General features: G+C 38.3%; 2 protein-coding genes across 2 annotated transcripts in view; one reads left to right on the forward strand and one right to left on the reverse strand.

Annotated features, from left to right (window-relative positions):
- Nucleotides 1-1,211, reverse strand: part of mRpL38 (mitochondrial ribosomal protein L38) — a 64,251-nt gene extending 63,040 nt beyond the window's left edge. Inside the window, exon 1 of the mRNA XM_068353793.1 lies at nt 1,050-1,211. Coding sequence (XP_068209894.1) covers nt 1,050-1,176 — 127 coding nt within the window. The 5' untranslated portion in view covers nt 1,177-1,211. The remainder of the gene's footprint in view (nt 1-1,049) is intronic.
- Nucleotides 1,212-4,100: 2,889 nt separating this feature from the next.
- Nucleotides 4,101-13,945, forward strand: Vha26 (V-type proton ATPase subunit Vha26). Its single transcript, XM_068353794.1, has 5 exons — nt 4,101-4,259; nt 7,052-7,227; nt 8,349-8,517; nt 9,540-9,691; nt 13,019-13,945. The coding sequence occupies exons 1-5, from the start codon at nt 4,227-4,229 to the stop codon at nt 13,167-13,169; spliced, it is 681 nt and encodes a 226-aa protein (XP_068209895.1). The 5' UTR covers nt 4,101-4,226; the 3' UTR covers nt 13,170-13,945.
- The last annotated feature ends 6,104 nt before the right edge of the window (nt 13,946-20,049 follow it).

Genomic DNA, 20,049 nt, shown 5'->3' on the forward strand with positions numbered 1-20,049 from the left:
TCTGTTCGAACAAGTAACTTACGACAGAAGCACCACCTACAAGTCTTTTTCTGAATTAGCCTACCAGGTGGAAGGAGGCTCCTATAGTATGAATTATGACGACAAAAAGAGCAAAACAGTTATTCTTGTATTAAAATCAGTAACTTTGTTAATAGAGGTTTCTGCCAGTAGTATAAGGTGTTCAAAATCGTGTATTTATAGAGATCTATTCAATTGTGCAAGTTTCAATGCTTGACCTAATATTGCACTTTTCCTCCCATGTGCATTAAAAATGGACCGACCCCAACTAACCTAAACTACAAGCCATGTAATTACATACTTACCTAACAAAGGGGGGGACTAACATCACCCTGCGCCCCATCCCTTACACTAACGTATTCTTAACTATAGTCCATTTCTTTTAGCAATGCATATTTGCACCGACTCGCGGCAGTGCTCTTTTAGCTCGGAAAAGTTTCCGGATCGCTGATTGGTTGGACAAGATAATTCTAACCAATCAGCGATCAGGAAACTTTTCCGAACTAAAAGGGCACCGCCGCGAGTCGGTGCAAATATGCATAGCTAAAAGAAATGGACTATAGCCATCATCATATATACAGGCGGCCGTTATGATACATACACCCCGACCTAAACTAAGCCTCCCAACCTAACCTAAGAGCTGTATACTTACCTATTTATCTAGCGGGGGCGTGCGACCCCCTTCGACGGCCATGTCCTGTGTTTGCTTCCCTAACGGCTTCACTTCTACCAAGGCTATACTAAATAATATTTCGTAAATCGTAAACCTAACTTCAAAATGTCGTATTTCAGACCAAAATAAACAACTTGCATAATTCAGTTTACACCTGTTCCAACGAACTACAAACACCCTTTATATTAATAGTAGGTTCCAACAACTGAAAAAAAAAGGATTAAAAAATAAATGAGTTTAGTTTACGGCAAAATTCACACCTGGGTTAAATATAATACCGGCAAAATAACAATCAGCTTAATGCTAAACGAAGTCGCAAAGTAATTTTGCCAAAATTCAGAATTATTTAATGACTCACCAGCTAATCTCTCTTCCAAAGTTGGGTAAACGTCAACTTTAATCTTATTTATCCATTTATTCCGGACTTGTTGAAGGATAACACTGTGATGTTGAATTAATAATTTCCCCGGCCATAGTCTTGCCATTTTTGGTAGGACCAAAACATGGAAGTAAATGTCGAGTTCTATTGGGAAATTCCACAATGGCGCTGTTCTGTTCAATTGGTTTAAGATATTTTATAAATTTATTGTACTTTGCTTCATTTTCTGACAAGATTAATGTTTATAAAAGGGATAATTTTATTTTTTTACTGAATTTTTTATATATATGCAATATTTCAATAACTTTCATGCTTACAATGGGGCAGCTCTGTTCAATTAGTTTATGTTATTTTATGAATTTATAGTACTGTGCTTCATTTTCTAACAAGATTAATGTTTATAAAAAGGCTAGTTTTAATCTTTACTAAATATTTTAATATATTTGCAATATTTTGATACATTTTATAAGTATAATCCAGAACACACCGGTGAACGTAAAATAAACATTTTTTTAATAGAACGCGCTTGATCCTTACAAATTGTTATTGTTTCAAAATCTTACATATAAAAAAAAATCTTGCTTAAACATAAATATCTAAAATATATGGTAAAGCATATGAAATTATGTCAAAATAAAACTTTCAGAAATATACATACAACTCAATGCGAGAGCTAAGGATCTTCCATCGCCTTTCATGCAAAATCACATAGGCCTATTTTACTTTATTATTATTATTATTATTATTATTATTATTATTATTATTATTATTATTATTATTATTATTATTATTATTATTATTATTATCACTTGCTAAGCTACCATCCTAATTGGAAAAGCAGGATGCTATAAGCCCAAAGGCTTCAACAAGGAAAATAGCACAGTGAGGGAAGGAAATAAGGAAATAAATAAGCTAAGGAAGAATTGATTAACAGTAAAATAAAATATTCTATGAAAAGTAACAAGATTAAAATAAATCTTTCATACATAAACTAGAGTTCTCTTGCATGAGGGCACACTCGGGCATACTATTCTATCTAATTTCTCTTCCTCTTGTTTTGTTAAATTTTATGTAGTTTAGATAAGAAATATTTATTTTAATGTTACTGTTCTTAAAATATTTTATTTTCCCTTGTTTTTCCTTTCCTCGCTGGGCTATTTTCCCTGTTGTGGCCCCTGGGCTTATAGTATACTACTTTTCCAACTAGGGTTGCAGCTTAACAAGCAATAATAATAATAATAATAATAATAATAATAATAATAATAATAATAATAATAATAATAATGTGTCCGAGTGTACCCCCAAGCAAGAGAACTCTAACCCAAGACAGTGGAAGACTATGGTTCAAAGGCTATGGCACTACATCAGACTAGAGAACAGTGGTTTGATTTTGGAGTGTCCTTCTCCTAGAAGAGCTGCTAACCAAAGAGTCTCTTCTACTCTTACTAAGAGGAAGAAGCCACTGAACAATTACCATACAGTAATTAACCCTTTGAGCGAAGAATTGTTTGGTAATATCAGTGTTGTCAAGTGTATGAGAACAGGGGAATGTAGGAAGAATATGCCAGACAATTCGGTGTATGCATAGGCAAAGGGAAAATGGGCTGTAACCAAAGAGATGGATCCAATGTAGTACTGTCTGGCCAGTCAAAGGACCCAATAACTCTCTAGCAGTATCTCAAGGGGTGGCTGGTGCCTTGGCCAAACTACTACCTATAAGGACTGCATGTTTAGTACTACTGTACTAAACATGCAGTTAATTTTAATAAATCTTGCCTACTTCATCATAAGGCTCTACACTAGACAGAATTCAAGAAGTTTTATTCCAGCTGTGATCAGATTGTGGAATGATCTTTCGATTCGGTCAGTTGAATCGGTGGAACTTCGAAAGTTCAAACTGATATGTCTCATGATTTATATACGGCAGCTCAATTTTAATGTTGTTACTGATCTTAAGGTATTTTAAATTCATAATTCAATACTTTTTTTGTAGTTTATTTCCTTTCCTCGCTGGGTTATTTCCCCCTGCTGGAGCCTATATAGGCTTATGGCATCCTGCTTTTTCACCTAGGATTATAGCCTACATAATAATAATAATAATAATAATAATAATAATAATAATAATAATAATAATAATAATAATAATAATAGTAGTTTCAATTATCTCTTATGCTATCACACTTCTGCTCCAACAGTGGGTCTCTTAATTAAATTGTGTTCTAATCTATCCTTATATATATATATATATATATATATATATATATATATATATATATATATATATATATATATATATATATATATATATACATACATATATATATCTATCTATCTATCTATCTATCTATCTATCTATCTATATATATATATATATATATATATATATATATATATATATATATATATATATATATATATATATATATATATATATATATATATATATATATATATATATATACCTATCTATCTATCTATCTATATATATATATATATATATATATATATATATATATATACATACATATATCTATCTATCTATCTATCTATCTATATATATATATATATATATATATATATACATATACATATATATATATACATATACATATATATATATATATATATATATATATATATATATATATATATATATATATATATGCATACATATATATGTATTGTCCAATAATTACTTAGTTCACTTTTATCTTCTGTACATTCAATTTTTCAGGTCAGATTGTCTCTTTTTATCTATATCTTTTCTATGCTCGTGACACTTAAAGGGTCTGATTCCTTCAAAATGTCAACTGATGAAAGTATTGGATCCTATGTAAAAGTCGTGAATAGTATTTCAGAGGTCTCGTGATAAGAAAAACTATGATATATTTTCTTATAAAAGCTACTGAACATTAATTTGTATAATAAAATTCAATAAATTATTTATTTAATATTATTATTTTATATTTTATACAATCGATATGTAATTTTAAGTAAAAATATGATATAAAATACTACCTTTAGACTCTCAATTGCTGCTAAAGTCATCATATGATTGTCGTTGGCAGACGACAACAAACTGGTCTGGTGGTATCCTCAGATACGAGTGACAATTGTCTCTAGTGTTCGTCGACTTTCGAACTTAATTCAGGCAAAATGGCGTTAAGCGATGCAGATGTACAGAAGCAGGTTTGTAAATTATGTTCCTTTATCTTTACCAAGAGCGTTTTTTTACTGGTATTGATTTTTTTAGTTTATTTTGATTAGGGTATCTCGGGGGCCAGACTAAACTAGTCGTAGAATGATATGACAGCTTATGTAACTTTTACTGGTAATTTGGATTAAATTGTACTATCTGTACCATTTGTCTTTTTATATAATTGGTTTTGGTTGCGGGAATAAGTTTAGAATAGTTTTAAATAGATTTGAGTGAAGGCTAAACAGTATTAAAGTTGGTGTACTGCATACTTCCCTGGCTACCTTTTGGGTTTCATTGTAGTGTATTACAGGGCAATGTAACCTAGGAAAACAGCTACTTATTCTTATAGAAAAAAATTTCGCTCCCTTCGAAAATGACACTCGTTCCCGTCGCAAATGAATAGTTTCAGGAATATATATACATCTATATCCTCCGTAATACAATACAAAATTACCAAATATTGTACCAATTTAGTAATAAGTACGTTTCAGTCTTAGTATTTTAGATAATTATCCTGTCATATATGGGTGTAAATATCGAAAATTTATTTTCCTTAATCTGACATATCGTAGGATGTCACAACCTTATTCGTTAAAGTACAGAGCAATACTTTTATTGGGAATTTTTTTAGAACGACAGAAGCCTTTGTATAAAGACGGACAGGCCCTTTGCGTGCATAGAAACCCACAACCTAAAAGTCCCCCACTTAATCTTACCTACTTATGTAACGGCTGGACTGCGACCCCCTTTAGATTGCTGTATTTTTAGTGATAGGGTTGAAAATAAGGGAGTTATGGGCCATGGCCTTCATCATACATACACCCCAAACAGCAGATGCACCTGCTAACTAGCCTTTGGGCGTATGTATCATAGCGGCCACCTGCATGTATTGTTATGGCTAACTTAGAATATGGCAGTGTAAGGGGGGTCGCAGTGGGGCGTCAGCCCCCCGTTAGGTAAGTAGGTAAGGACACGGCTTGTGGGTTAGGTTAGGGGGGAAAGTTTAGGTTAGTTAATGTCGATTTTTAATTCACACGGGAGAAACTGGCCGCTGATTTACAAAGGCTCCGATTTTGGTTGCGGGAATAAGTTCAAAATCGTTTTTAATACATTTGAGGAAAGGCTAAACAATGTTGAAGTTGGTGTACTAAATACTTAGCCCTGGATAAATTTTATACCAATTTAGTAATGAGAACATTTCAGTTTAATTATGGTAGATAATTATCCTTAAATATAAAAAATTCATGTTCCTTAATCTGACACATCCAAGGATGTCACAACCTTATTCATTAAAGTATAGAGCGATACTTTTGTTTAGTATTTTTTTTAGAACGGCAGAAGCCTTTGTATAAAGACGGACAGGCCCTTTATATGCATAGAAACCCACTTAATCCAAAACGTCCCCCACTTAATCTTACCTGCTTATATAACGGCCAGACTGCAACCCCCTTTAAATTGCTGTATTCTTAGTGATAGGGTTGAAAATGAGGGAGTTATGGGGCATGGCCGTCATCATACATTACGGTATTGACTATCACATAACCTCATATAAACCATCCAACAATTGCCTGTAGAGTGTAGGGTTTCCCTGCTGGACGGGACCAGATAAGCAGCCCTTAAAGTAAGTACGTAAGTAAAACCACCAAGAGAAATTAGGGGATAATTAATGTGAGATTAACATTAAAAGATTATATAGTTCTTGTTTTTGGGGACAAACCAGAGGTAGAATAAAAGTTATAGAATTATATAATGAATAAAATAAAAAGGTAGTGAATTACAAAAGTACATTTTAATATATATTAGAGCACATTGTTTTACCGAGTTGCCTTGGCTCCCATGATGTCCGCATATATTTTCCTGAAAAATTTGTACTTAAAGATACATACTTTTTCAGGGCATCGCATCTTACTTGACGAGTGTGAGGTAGCAATCGATGTTAATCCTTGTTAACCTAACTTTCCCATTTCTGACATAATTTAGGGTGTCGTGCCTTACCTTGCTTTAAACTCACGGCCTCTAGACTCCTTTGAACTTATGCTATAAAATGTAACAGTGCCACTTTCATGGATAGAGTTTGGTGGATAAGATTAGCAGTAAAAAAATACAATATACTGAATCTATGCTTCATGTCACTGACATTATCACTGGAAAAATAAATTTCCTTCCCTAAATTAATATGGACGCTAAAACACTTTCTTCATATTCAAACCTATGAAAACAAAATTTAAAGTTGGATGGAAGACTGTTATGGATAACTAGTGCATGCGACTCGTCAAAAATGTTGGCTACCACCCACACACACATTCAACCTTTACCACCTGCTCTCCTTTTCTTAACTACAACACAGCAGTTTCGACTATTTGTGAGACACTGTGGTCTCCGAGTATACCTCTTGGGGTACCCCCTCTCTCTAGGGTATGACTACTCTCTCCCCCCTACCCGAGGGTCGAGGAGAGACTGAGTACAACCAGTCCTACCTTTGGCAATGCCGCTCAGCGTGGTAGGAAAGAAATATATTTATGTATATAGCAAGACACTTGTTTAGTGCCCTATCGTGGGTAGCAGAATCCTACCCAATACCAAGCCTTGTTAGTTTTGCCTATAATTTTCAATAGTTTAGGAAGTCTTTTATCAGATTTATACTTTAAATATGACACTTTTTCTTAGAAGTAAGCTTATACAAGTACGGTATTGAATCCCAAGCATACGCAATCCATTGCACAATCATCCATATACAAAAAGTACTGTTTCAAGATTATCTGATTGTCATTTTTTCTTTCAGATCCATCATATGATGGCCTTCATTGAACAGGAGGCCAACGAAAAGGCAGAGGAAATCGATGCCCGTGCTGAAGAAGAATTCACCATTGAGAAGGGTCGTCTTGTCCAGCAGAATCGTCTGAAGATTATCGAGTACTACGAAAGGAAGGAGAAACAAGTTGAACTCCAGAAGAAAATGTAAGTTTTTTCTTAAAAGCAATTTATAACCCTTTTTGACATTGATACCATAATGGCCTATTTAAGTGTGCCAGGGGACGGTTCAACTTCATCTACAAGTTAGGGGACATTGATATAGAATTACCATATCATTAAGCCAAATTTTAGTTAGATAACAAGTAAAAATTTACCCATTTTCTTTCTCGAGATTTTTCATGTTTTTGTTTTGTTCTTACATTTCTAAGACCATACAGTACTTTATAAAATAAATTTAGTTTCCCATCTTGAGACAAAAACTAACTATTAATCATTAAAAGTAAATGTACAATGAGCAATGGAGGAAATATATTATATAAGCTCATAAGCAGCTAGTTAGACCCAAGATTGTTTTAACAGGAATTTTATATGGTTAAGGAAAGATGTTTTAAGATTGGAGATCAATGGGACTGGGTGAGGTGCATGGGTGGAAGGGACATTACAGCGTTTTGTATTGGGGTTATTGTTTTCAATTGAGATTTTTGTAAGTCATGAATCCTTGATAGATTTTAACATTATAAATTTTAAGTCATTAGCTTTTGTTGTGTAAGGTCCATCCAAAATTTTCCAGGTTTTTTGATGTTCTGTATGCAGATTGTATGATACGACAAGAAGGGAACTCTTAGTTAGCAGAACTTTAAATATGTCAAGGGGTTAACTACTGCACTGTAATTGTGCAGTGACTACTTTCCTCTTGATAAGGGTAAAAATCTCTTTAGCTATGGTAAGGAGCTCTTCTAGGAGGACATTATTCTCTAGTCTTGGGTAGTGCCACAGCCTCTGTACCATGGTCTTCCACGGTCTTGGGTTAAAGTTCTCTTGCTTGAAGGCACACTATTCTATCTATTACCTTATTTCCTGTCCTCACTGGGCCATTTCCCCTGTTGGATCCCTTGGGCTTATGTCATCCTGCTTTCCCAACTAGGTTTGTAGCTAAGGTAATAATGATGATAATGATAATAGGAATACTGTATAGGTGGGTTTATTTTATGCCCGAGAATTGTTACAGTAGAAGGAAGAAAAGAATGGGGAGATGAAATTAGAATGGAAAGCGTAGCTTTATACATTTACTCATACAAATGATTGAGATCACAATTTTATTTCAGTGGTGCCAGCAATCAGCTTAACAAATCCCGTCTGGAAGTACTGAAGGCCCAGGAATCCCACATCAGAAATGTATTGCATGAAGCCCGACAGAAGCTGCACATCCTCACCCAGAATGAAACCAAGTACCAGAAGCTTCTCGAGGATCTCATTTGTCAAGGTCTTTGCCAGGTGGGGAAGTGGATATGATATCTTGGTGCTGTTTTGGTATGCCATCTCATTTATGTCGTGATCTCGGAAATTATTCTTTGGCTTTGGTATGCAATCTCAATTTTTTTAATAGGTAAAAAAATAAGAATAGCAGAAAATCTAATGGTATTTGCTTCGCTGTGCAAATCTAATGGTATTTGCTTCGCTCGTGAAAAAATATAAAGGCATCAAGCTCCATATGTACAGGCAAGCAGTAATGTGGAGCTGGGCACGCTAACATCACTGATTGATTATTATTTCTGGGACAATTATTCCCGGTACAGTATATAGTGTATATTTTGTTTTAGGAAATCTAATGGTTCTTGCTTCACCATGAAGTGAAGTGAGATCGCTGCTATCAGGTGAAATCGCATACTAAAGCCAAAATACGACTGAAATCGCATACCAAATCAGCAGTGATTTCTTTTATTGCCTGGTTAGGGATGTTTGTTCATACAGAGTATTTTGTATTTATTCCATTATGTAGACCAGAGCACTGTTTTGTATAATAAGTTTATGAAAACCTCACCATCCTTGTGAGCTAAGGATGGGGGTTTTGGGAGATCCTATAGGTCTATCTGCTGGTCATCAGCAGCCCTTGCCAGGCCCTCCTTGGTCCTAGCTTGGGTGGAGAGGGGGCTTGGGCACTGATCATATGTACATATGGTCAGTCTCTAGGGCATTGTCCTGCTCAATAGGGCAATGTCACTGTCCCTTGCTTCTGTCATTCATGAGGGGTCTTTAAACCTTGAAGTTCCTTTAAACTGTAGTTTGTTAGTTTATATTATTTTTATAACTTTGTTTGATCTTGGATTTCTGTCAAGTAATAATCATTGCTTTATTTTATTGACGTATTGCATATTATGTGGAACTAAGGGATGAGAGCTTGGTGTACTACTGTAATATATTTTATGTAATTAAGGGGTGAGAGCATGGTGCTTGAATTGGTGGTATTAAGTTCATGTGTTCATATATTGTAATCTAATAAGTTTCCTTTTCCCCAGCTTTTGGAGTCAGACCTGGTTATCAGGTGTCGCCGTGCTGATCATCCTCTGGTTGAAACTGTTATACCAATAACCACAGAAAAATACAGGGAGCAGACAGGGCGTACTTGTAAATTAACTGTCGACACTACAAACTGGCTGCCAGCAGAAATGTAAGTACTGTAAACTACTTGGTGGTTGTGGGTTTCAAATCATGAGGCAGGGTATTTACTTCAAAAGGTGATTTAGAAAATTGATACTTTTCATTATTAGTCTTGGTATTGTTACATTTCTCTCTGGATGAGATTTTAAAACCTTGGCATAACTTTTTGTCTTGCTTAAAAATCACTTTGCATATCCAATGAAATCTGGGTCACTGGCGGTGAAAGGGTGGATGAAAAATTGAATTCTTATAGTTCTGTTGGCAGCATTTTTTGTCCATTAAGGGTTTGCATTTCATATTATGCCTTAATAATAGCTGCTGCAGATGATGGTCATCATATAACTCGAGGTTAAAAATGACTAGACAGTTACCATAGGTTTCAAGATTTATTTAGGTCACAGCAAGTGTCTAATTGCAGTTTCCTGTCTTCACAACTGACCTGTTTCTTGTGTTGTCTACATTTTTCTTTCATAACAGTACTTCCTGCTCCCTACTATCTGGGTGTGGCATCCTAAATTCCACAAGTTCACTGGTTCACCAATAAAACCAGATAAAAGTAATTCTGAACAAGATTGTAAATTAAAAATTGTGGGTTACCTAGCAGTAGAAATGTCTCTTGACTTACATTCTATGGGCCGGGACTTAAGTCCTGTCAATAGCCCAATGGTTTGAATTTGTGAATGCAACCTTACTGCCTTTCCGAGGTAGGGGTGGGCAGTTTGGAGCTATAGGTCTATGTGCCGAGTTATCAGCTGCCATATCCTAGACCTCCATAGTTCTAGCTGGGTGGAGAGGGGAGGCATGAGTCCTAATCATTATGAAATAATTGCATTGACCTGCTCTCTTCCTCAACTGCTCAGGAGTGACCTTGAAATAAATTTTTAAAAAATAGTAGTTTGACTCGGAGGGCTGGTTAATCTCCTTTTAATTGAAAATAATCAAAGCAAGCTGGTATAAATTAAATAAAACTAAAACCAGCATGATGATGAACAAGCAAGATGGACTATACATGAGTATTATTCCTGTCTTAGCAAAGAGACCAGTTGGATTGAACCGAGATTTCCACACTTGTGCCTTAGATTAGTAATACTTCGTATTCTTCTACTTCATGGTTTTTCTATAAATCTTGAAGATTCAGTTAGTAGCTGAACAGTTGCATCATGTTTTTGGATGGTATTGGGATTCTGCCCGGATTAAACTGTGCCCAATTTTTTCTTTTTGGCGTGAAAGTAGGTGCAAGTACTTCAAACTGCCGAAACAAATTCCTAGCCTATGGCAGGCACAAAGGTTAGCATTAAATAAGCACTAGAGGAAGCATTAAGTTTGGATTTTGGAGTACAGTATTCAACATGCCAGAATCTCTAAATGAGGATAATACATAGGACGAGCTTGACTGATGAGGTAAATTCTTAGAAAACTTATTTCTGAAAGATAACAGAATAATTAAGCTAAGGGAAGTTCTGATGATGCCTATTGTTCTGTTATCTGATGCTAACACTTCTAAGACTTATTCTCTCTAGTTTTACTTCATTTTCATGGGAGTGAATGAATGATCTAGTCTCTCCTTTCATGGATGCTTCCCAGGAAGGGTGGGGTGCAACTATGGATATTATCTTCTGTCAGAGAAGTGGGTGAAGGGATCAACTTTTTACATCTGTTGCCTGGAATTTGTGCGAGAGACCCTTCAAGCTAACGGGTAAGGGTGTTGTGGTGTTATTCAAACAGGACAGCACTGGCATACATTAGGAATCGGACAGAGCCAGGTCAGAATCCCTGTTCCAGATAGCAGAAATACTTTTATCTTGAACAAATCTGGGGGAAATTATCATTCTACCATAGGTTATTTTTGGAAATTTTAGCATTTTTAACAGGCCAGTTGAGAGAAAATTACAGATGTTGGTGGAGAAGGCCTAACCCGTAAAACTTCAAGAATTTCCAACAAGAAAGTCTTTTTGCACCCCAGTTCTGGATCTCTTATCTTGGTAGGTGGAGACAGGATTGGTAAAGTCTCGAGGTTCATTTTTGGCTGCAGAGGTTGTGGTTTATAATTCTGTTGCCTGTGGTGTTGGAGTGTTCAAGGATGTTGCCTTACAAGTTCAGGTTTTAAGGTTGGTTCGCCCAAACCCTAATAGGTTCTGTTCATTGTACTCTTTAAGAGCCACAGCTTTTATATAAGTGAAAAGGAGACTTTTTTTTTTTTGTTCTAAATTTCAGTGTAAACAGCTTTGAGAAATACTACCGCCAGAGACTTATGGGGTCCTTTGACTGGCCAGACAGTACTACATTGGATCCTTCTCTTTGGTTACGGTTCTTTCTCTTTGCCTACACATACGCTGAATAGTCTGGCCTATTCTTAACAGATTCTCCTCTGTCCTCACACACCTGACAACACTGAGGTTACTAAACAATTCTTCTTCGCTCAAGGGGTTAACTACTGCACTGTATTTGTTCTGTGGCTACTTTCCTCTTGATAAGGGTAGAAGAGACTCTTTAGCTATGGTAAGCAGCTCTTCTAGGAGAAGGACACTCCAAAATCAAACCATTGTTCTCTAGTCTTGGGTTAGTGCCATAGCCTCTGTACCATGGTCTTCCACTATCTTGGGTTAGAGTTCTCTTGCCTGAGGGTACAATCAGGCACACTTTTCTATCTGATTTCTCTTTCTCTTGTTTTGTTAAAGTTTTCATAGTTTATATAGGAAATATCTATTTTAATTTTGTTACTCTTCTAAAAATATTTTATTTTTCCTTCTTTCCTTTCCTTACTGGGCTAGTTTCCCTGTTGGGGCTCCTGGGCTTATAGCATTCTGCTTTTCCAACTAGGGTTGTAGCTTAGCAAATAATAATAATAATAATAATAATAATAATAAACTTCTGGCGAGAATAGAAATAATAAATTAAGATTGTATACCTATTGTATTGTACTGGCTATTGACATTTCCAGAAATAAAATGTAAATCATGGGATATTTTATAGCCTAAGCTCTCTATAAAGCTTATTGATTTTTATAGTATTTATGTATATATCTGTATATATTTCCTGCTGCTTCCTCCGGTGCTTTAGATGAACGCGGAGGTAGCAGCAGTAGGGGATTCAGCATTATGAAGCTTCATCTGTGGTGGATAACGGGGGTGGGTGGGCTGTGGCACCCTAGCAGTACCAGCTGAACTCGGTTGAGTCCCTTGTCAGGCTGGGAGGAACGTAGAGAGTAGAGGTCCCCTTTTTGTTTTATTTGTTGATGTCGGCTACCCCCCAACATTGGGGGAAGTGCCTTGGTATATATATGTGTATGTATATATATCTGTATTACAAAAATTTTAATGAAATCTCTTCATTCCAGCTGCGGAGGTATTGAACTGGTCACAAGGGGAAACCGTATCAAGATCTCAAATACTTTGGAGGCTAGATTGGACATGTTGGCCCAGCAGATGCTTCCCGAAATCAGGCAAATGCTCTTCGGTTCCAATCCCAACCGTAAATTTGATAATTAGTCTGCCAAGTGTATTTGAAGATAAATCTTTAAGAGCAGAGCACAATATTTTCCCTTCCCATCCTGTAATAAAATGCTGAGGTCGTGTACGTGCGATGTTATGTATAGAAAGTGTTGCTGTTACATAGATGATTTACTGTTTTATGTATTGAAAGGAGTATGGGGTTTTTGTCTTCTTTTTTACATGACATTCCAAATTGTGATTATTTGTACTGGATTTTCCAGGATGCTTTTTACAAATATGAAGTTCTATAAATTTTCTTGAGTGAAGATGTATGTAATTGTTGGTTACTGTATGTATTGCAAATATAATGAGTTAAAAGTACCAAAGTTATTAGTTATCTTTGACAAAAAATATTTTCATGTTAAAAACTCAATATGGATAAGCAAGTCTATGAAGATGTCGTGTACTTAAGGTTGTAAGTTAAATTAGGAAAATTCTGTACTTTCATTAACTAAATGGTTTCTGTAGAAGAAAAAATTTGCTTAACTTGAAAAAAAAAAATCATTTAGTTGAATTTTTGTAAATAATTCTTGACCAGACTTTGAAAAGATGCTTTTAAAATCACACTGTAAATACTTTGAGGTTTGAGGTAAAATGGACATACTGAATGTCTCTGCAGATATTGACAAGTCATTCTTCTTTAGTTGTTTTGGTATTTTCAGAAATTTTAATAAGCCTTCAACATTTGTTTCAATTTATGACTAAAAGTATTCTTTATTTTAATGGGAGTGCTGTTAGATAATGTAGAAAGTAAAAATAAAGCACTAATTATTTGTCTTTATTCTTATTCCAGCTTTGTTTATAAAAGAATTGTTTAAAGATGGGATTATTGGGTTTCACACTAAAAAAAATTAGTGTTTGCCTTAATTGTTTGTGACCTAAAGAAACCTTATGATAGGGTGCCAAGAGATGATACAATATTATAATGGATAAGAAGTATGTACTGTACACACACAGGAATGGTTTAATGTTGAGGTGGGATTGCATAAGGGATCAGCTTTAAGCCCTTTCCTGTTAGCAGTTAATCAGGGACAGATTGCAAAGCTGTTTCCTTTTTGAAGTTAATCATGGACACATTGAAAAGCCCTTTCCTGTTTGCAGTTAATCATGGACAGATTGAAAAACCCTTTCCTGTTTGCAGTTAATCATGCAGATTGAAAAGCCCTTTCCTGTTTGCAGTTAATCATGGACAGATTGAAAAGCCTCTTCCTGTTTGCAGTTAATCGTGTACAGATTGGCTTTAAGCCCTTAACTGTTTGCAGTTAATCATGGACAAATTGACCAGCTTTAAGCCCTTTCCTGATTGCATTTAGTCATGACAGATTGACTGGCTTTAAGACTTTTCCTGTTTGCAATTAATCATGGACAGATAGACCAATGGCAATAGGTAGATGTCTCCTTGGTCTGTTACTTGCAGATGACTCTGTGATCTGTGGAGAGAGTAATCAGGAGGTTGAAGCTAATATGAAAACTTGGAGATTGTGTTAAGAGTACAAAAATCAGCTGAAGTAAGCATATATATGTAAATAAGGGGGATGGTAGGAATGTAGTACAACTGGAAAGGAAAGTATAGAACTGAATAAGGTAAATGATTTAGAATTCAAGATAGAAATTGATTGTGGGTGCAATGGGGAGTTCAGGAGAATTCGAGCAGGGTAGGGACTGGAATATAGTATCAAGCAGAATGCAACAAAAAGATATCGGCAAGTCTGAAAGGGATGGAGAAGAGTATCAGGCATAGTATGAGACCAAAAGATATCAGCAAGTCTGAAAGGGATGGAGAAGAGTATCAGGCATAGCATGCGACAAAAGATATCGGCAAGTCTGAAACGGATGGAGAAGAGTATCGGGCATAGTATGAGACAAAAAGATATCAACAAGTCTGAAAGGGAAGGTATTTAAGGTGGTGGTGAAACATGTTATTTTCATTAGTAAAATAAATTTTTGAATATACTTACCCGATAATCATGTAGCTGTCAACTCCGTTGCCCGACAGAATTCTACGGAAGGGATACGCCAGCGATCGCTATACAAGAGGGGGGTGTACTCACAAGCGCCACCTGTGGCCAGGTACTGCAGTACTTCTTGTTGACACCACCTCAATTTTTCCTCGGTCCACTGGTTCTATGGGGAGGAAGGGTGGGTCAATTAAATCATGATTATCGGGTAAGTATATTCAAAAATTTATTTTACTAATGAAAATAACATTTTTCAATATTAAACTTACCCGATAATCATGTAGCTGATTCACACCCAGGGAGGTGGGTGAAAACCAGTGTACATGTATATCAAGAAGCTAAGTATCCCGTATTTCATATTATCAGTTATTCAAAATAACAATGAAATTACAAGTACCTGGTAAGGAAGTCGACTTGACCCATTACTCTGCCTTAAATAAGTTCGTCTTCCTTACTGAGCGCAGCGTTCCTCTTAGGAGGCTGAACAACTCTTAAGGTGCTGAAGTATCAAGGGCTGCAACCCATACTAAAGGACCTCATCACAACCTTTAACCTCGGCGCTTCTCAAGAAAGAATTGACCACCCGCCAAATCAACAAGGATGTGGAAGGCTTCTTAGCCGACCGTACAACCCATAAAAAGTATTCAAGAGAAAGGTTAAAAGGTTATGGGATTATGGGAATGTAGTGGCTGAGCCCTCGCCTACTACTGCATTCGTTGCTACGAATGGTCCAAGGGTGTAGCAGTACTCGTAAAGAGACTGGACATCTTTGAGATAGAATGATGCGAACACTGACTTGCTTCTCCAATAGGTTGCATCCATAACACTCTGCAGAGAATGGTTCTGTTTGAAGGCCACTGAAGTAGCCACAGCTCCCACTTCATGTGTCCTTACCTTCAGCAAAGCAAGGTCTTCTTCCTTCAGATGAGAATGTGCTTCCCTAATCAGAAGCCTGAATAGTAAGAAACTGAGTTCTTAGAACTTGGGAAAGAAGGTTTCTTGATAGCACACCATAAGGCTTCTGATTGTCCTCGTAAAGGTTAAGACCTTTTTAGATAGTACCTAAGAGCTCTAACTGGGCAAAGTACTCTCTCCAGTTCATTCCCCACCAAGTTGGACAGGCTTGGGATCTCGAACGACTTAGGCCAAGGACGTGAAGGAAGCTCGTTTAGCAAAAACCGAGCTGCAAGGAACATGTAGCCGTTTCAGATGTGAAAACAATGATCCTGCTGAAGGCGTGGATCTCACTTACTCTTTTAGCTGTTGTCAAGCACACGAGGAAAAGAGTTTTTAATGTGAGGTCCTAAAAAGAGGCTGATTGGAGAGGTTCAAATCTTGATGACATAAGGAACCTTAGGACCACGTCTAGATTCCAGCCTGGAGTGGACAACCGACGTTCCTTTGAGGTCTCAAAAGACCTAGGGAGGTCCTGTAGATCTTTGTTGGTGGAAAGATCCAAGCCTCTGTGGCGGAAAACCGCTGCCAACATACTTCTGTAACCCTTGATCGTAGGAGCTGAAAGGGATCTTACTTTCCTTAGATGTAACAGGAAGTCAGCAATCTGGGTTACAGTGGTACTGGTTGAGGAAACTGCCTTGGTCTTGTACCAGCTACGGAAGACTTCCCCTTGAGACTGATAGATTCTGAGAGTGGAAGTTCTCCTTGCTCTGGCAAACGCTCTGGCTGCCTCCTTCGAAAAGCCCCTAGCTCTTGAGTGTCTTTCGAAAGTCTGAAGGCAGTCAGACGAAGAGCGTGGAGGTTTGGGTGTACCTTCTTTACGTGAGGTTGACGTAGAAGGTTCACTCCTAGAGGAAGAGTCCTGGGAATGTCGACCAGCCATTGCAGTACCTCTATGAACCATTCTCTCGCGGGCTAGAGCGGAGCCAATCCACGTCAGCCGTGTCCCTTTGCGAGAGGAGAACTTCTGAAGTACCCTGTTGACAATCTTGAACGGCGGGAATGCATACAGGTCGAGATGGGACCAATCCAGCAGAAAAGCATCCACGTGAACTGCTGCTGGGTCTGGAATCGGAGAACAATACAACAGGAGTCTCTAGGTTATCGAGGTAGCGAACAGATCTATGGTTGGCTGACCCCACAGGGCCCAAAGTCTGCTGCAAACACTCTTGTGAAGGGTCCACTCTGTGGGGATGACCTGACCCTTCCGGCTGAGGCGATCTGCCATGACATTCATACCGCCCTGAATGAACCTCGTTACCAGCGTGAGCTTTCGATCTTTTGACCAGATGAGGAGGTCCCTTGCGATCTAGAACAACTTCCACGAAAGAGTCCCTCCCTGCTTGAAGATGTAAGCCAGGACTGTGGTGTTGTCAGAGTCCACCTCCACCACCTTGTTAAGCTGGAGGGACTTGAAGTTTATCAAGGCCAGAAGAACCGCCAACAACTCCTTGCAATTGATGTGAAGTGTCCTTTGCTCCTGATTCCATGTTCCCGAGCATTCCTGTCCGTCCAAAGTCGCACCCCAGCCCGTGTCTGATGCGTCCGAGAGGAGACGGCGGTCGGGTTTCTGAACAGCCAAATGTAGACTTCCTTGAGAAGAAAGCTGTTCTTACACCACGCGAGAGAAGACCTCCTCTCTTCGGAAACAGGAACTGAGACCGTCTCTAGCGTCATGTCCTTTATCCAGTGAGCAGCTAGATGATACTGAAGGGGGGGAAGGTGGAGTCTCCCTAACACGATGAACAGGGCCAGCGATGAAAGTGTCCCTGTTAGACTCATCCACTACCTGACTGAGCATCGGTTCCTTCTCAGCATGCTCTGGATGCATTCTAGGGCTTGGAAGATCCTTGGGGCCGACGGAAAAGCCCGAAAAGCTCGACTCTGAAGATCCATACCCAGGTAGACAATGGTCTGGGATGGGACGAGCTGAGACTCCTCAAAATTGACCAGGAGGCCCAGTTCCTTGGTCAGATCCATAGTCCATCTGAGAATCTCCAGACAGCGACGACTTGTGGGAGCTCTTAAAAGCCAGTCGTCTGACGGAGCCGGACACAAGATCACGGTACTGCTGCACAGTCTGTGAACTGTCAACCATGGGGAAGCGAGGAAGTACAGTGACAACCCAAAGCTGTCTAGACTGTCTGGGTCGTATAGACAACTCCTTATCGGGTTGCTGAGGTTGCCGCACTGCGTCACAACAAGTCACTTCTGCTGGTTGTTGAACGTCTTCCCAGTGACACACTGACTCCGTAAACAAAAAATCCTCTAACAAGGACTAAGCTTGGACTGCATGTCTTGCAACACAGCTCAAGGTCTATGGGAGCAGGTGTGGTAACAGACGGGGTTAGCGACTGAAGTGGAACCATTACCTTCCCTGGAAGCATGTTATGCTTAAATAAAAGTCCATAGGAGGCTACGCAGCTAAAGGCTCCTCTCCAAATGACAGAGTCCTCAAGGGAATATCAGAAGGAGGGAGAAAAGCACTTTCTCATCTACAGGGACCATATCCGAGAAAAGCTAAGTTCTCTCAGTGAGGGTTTCACTGGTGCAAAAGCAGCAGACTAGAAGGCAACGTTATGAAACTGCTTGACAGTCTAGTGAGTTGGCAACAACCAAAGATGTGTGACTGAGAAGCATGCGGTAAGGTATGCAGAGCATGCTGTATGTAGAGCATGCTGTATGCAGAGCATGCTGTATGCAGAGCATGCTGTATGTAGAGCATGCTGTAAGAGAAGCAGAGCATGTTGCATGGCGTGTAACATTTCTCAGAAATTCCATGACCAGTGCTAGATTGAGTAATATCGCATTACTGTCCATTGAAAGTGCACGTGCCGAGGGAATTGATTCAGACTGTTTTGTTGATGAATTTGATAGCCGGCATGATAATCGTAGAATTAAGCTGCACTAAATATACGATCTATAATCTACTTCACCTCAGGACAGGGAAACTCGCCCTGTTGGCAACACTGCATAACTTCATGCATGCTTGTATGGGGTTTTAATATCAACATAATATATACATTACATTCATAACTCATGATTCATTTTTGTTTTGAAGATATTTTGCCATATTTGCGATTTGTTAAAAATATATTGCAAGGAATACATATATATTTTTTTTATTTAAGTAATACGAATAACCTCCATTATCATAATGTTTGTGTAGGCATACATGTATATGATTACAAATGCAAGTTATGAAAGTAATGAGGTGTTATTATTGTCATTTGTTATTTCAAAGTTGAATGGGAAGAGGCTCAAGTTGAGGAGAAAGTGGCAGATGCATGCGTTGAGGTGGCTGACTCATAGCATGAGGTTCCTGCCTCAAGAGTTGCGCTTGCCTCAAGGGTTGAGGTGGCTGCGCAGAGAGAGGCTCTTGACTCACGAGTTGAGGTTCTTGAGGTGTGAGCTGCGAGAGTTGAGGTAGCGGCTGCGCAGAACGCAGTTCCTGTCTCACGAGTTGAGGTTCCTGAGGAGCTAGCCTCAAGAGTTGAGGCTCTCGCCTTGAGGAAAGTTGAGGTAGCAGCTGCGAGAGCTGAGGTGGCTGCCTCAAGGATGGTAGAGGTTGTCGTACCTCAAAAGGTTGTAGCCTCAAAGATGGACTAACTGCAAGAAAATCTTGCCTCAAGGCATAAGACTTCTGCTCCCATTGTTGAGTTTGCCTTAAGGAAGGTTAAGGTTGCTGCACAACGCTGGTAACTGGCAACTCCGAACGCGGTAAGGTAGCTTGAGGAACCTCAACTTCGTACGCCTGGCAGACTGGACTGCGGTGAGGCGGAGCGCTCGCAGGAGGAGGTGTAACCTTCTCAGCCTGAAACTCACGCATTAAGACCGCAAGCTGCGACTGCATGGACTGCAGCAAAGTCATCTTGGGATCAACAGACGATAAGGTCTGTTGAGGCAAAGCCTTAACAGAAGATGAGGTCTGTTGAGGCATCGCCTTACCTCTCTTAGGAGGT

This window comes from Palaemon carinicauda, chromosome 30, assembly GCF_036898095.1.
Source record: "Palaemon carinicauda isolate YSFRI2023 chromosome 30, ASM3689809v2, whole genome shotgun sequence".
Taxonomy (NCBI): domain Eukaryota; kingdom Metazoa; phylum Arthropoda; class Malacostraca; order Decapoda; family Palaemonidae; genus Palaemon; species Palaemon carinicauda.

Bases quoted from the DNA above. Each gene is read 5' to 3' on its own strand.
- Vha26 (XM_068353794.1), top strand. From the start codon at position 4,227: ATGGCGTTAAGCGATGCAGATGTACAGAAGCAG. The intron at 4,260-7,051 runs GTTTGTAAATTA...TTTTTCTTTCAG, and splicing joins ATGCAGATGTACAGAAGCAG to ATCCATCATATGATGGCCTT. The intron at 7,228-8,348 runs GTAAGTTTTTTC...ATTTTATTTCAG, and splicing joins GTTGAACTCCAGAAGAAAAT to TGGTGCCAGCAATCAGCTTA.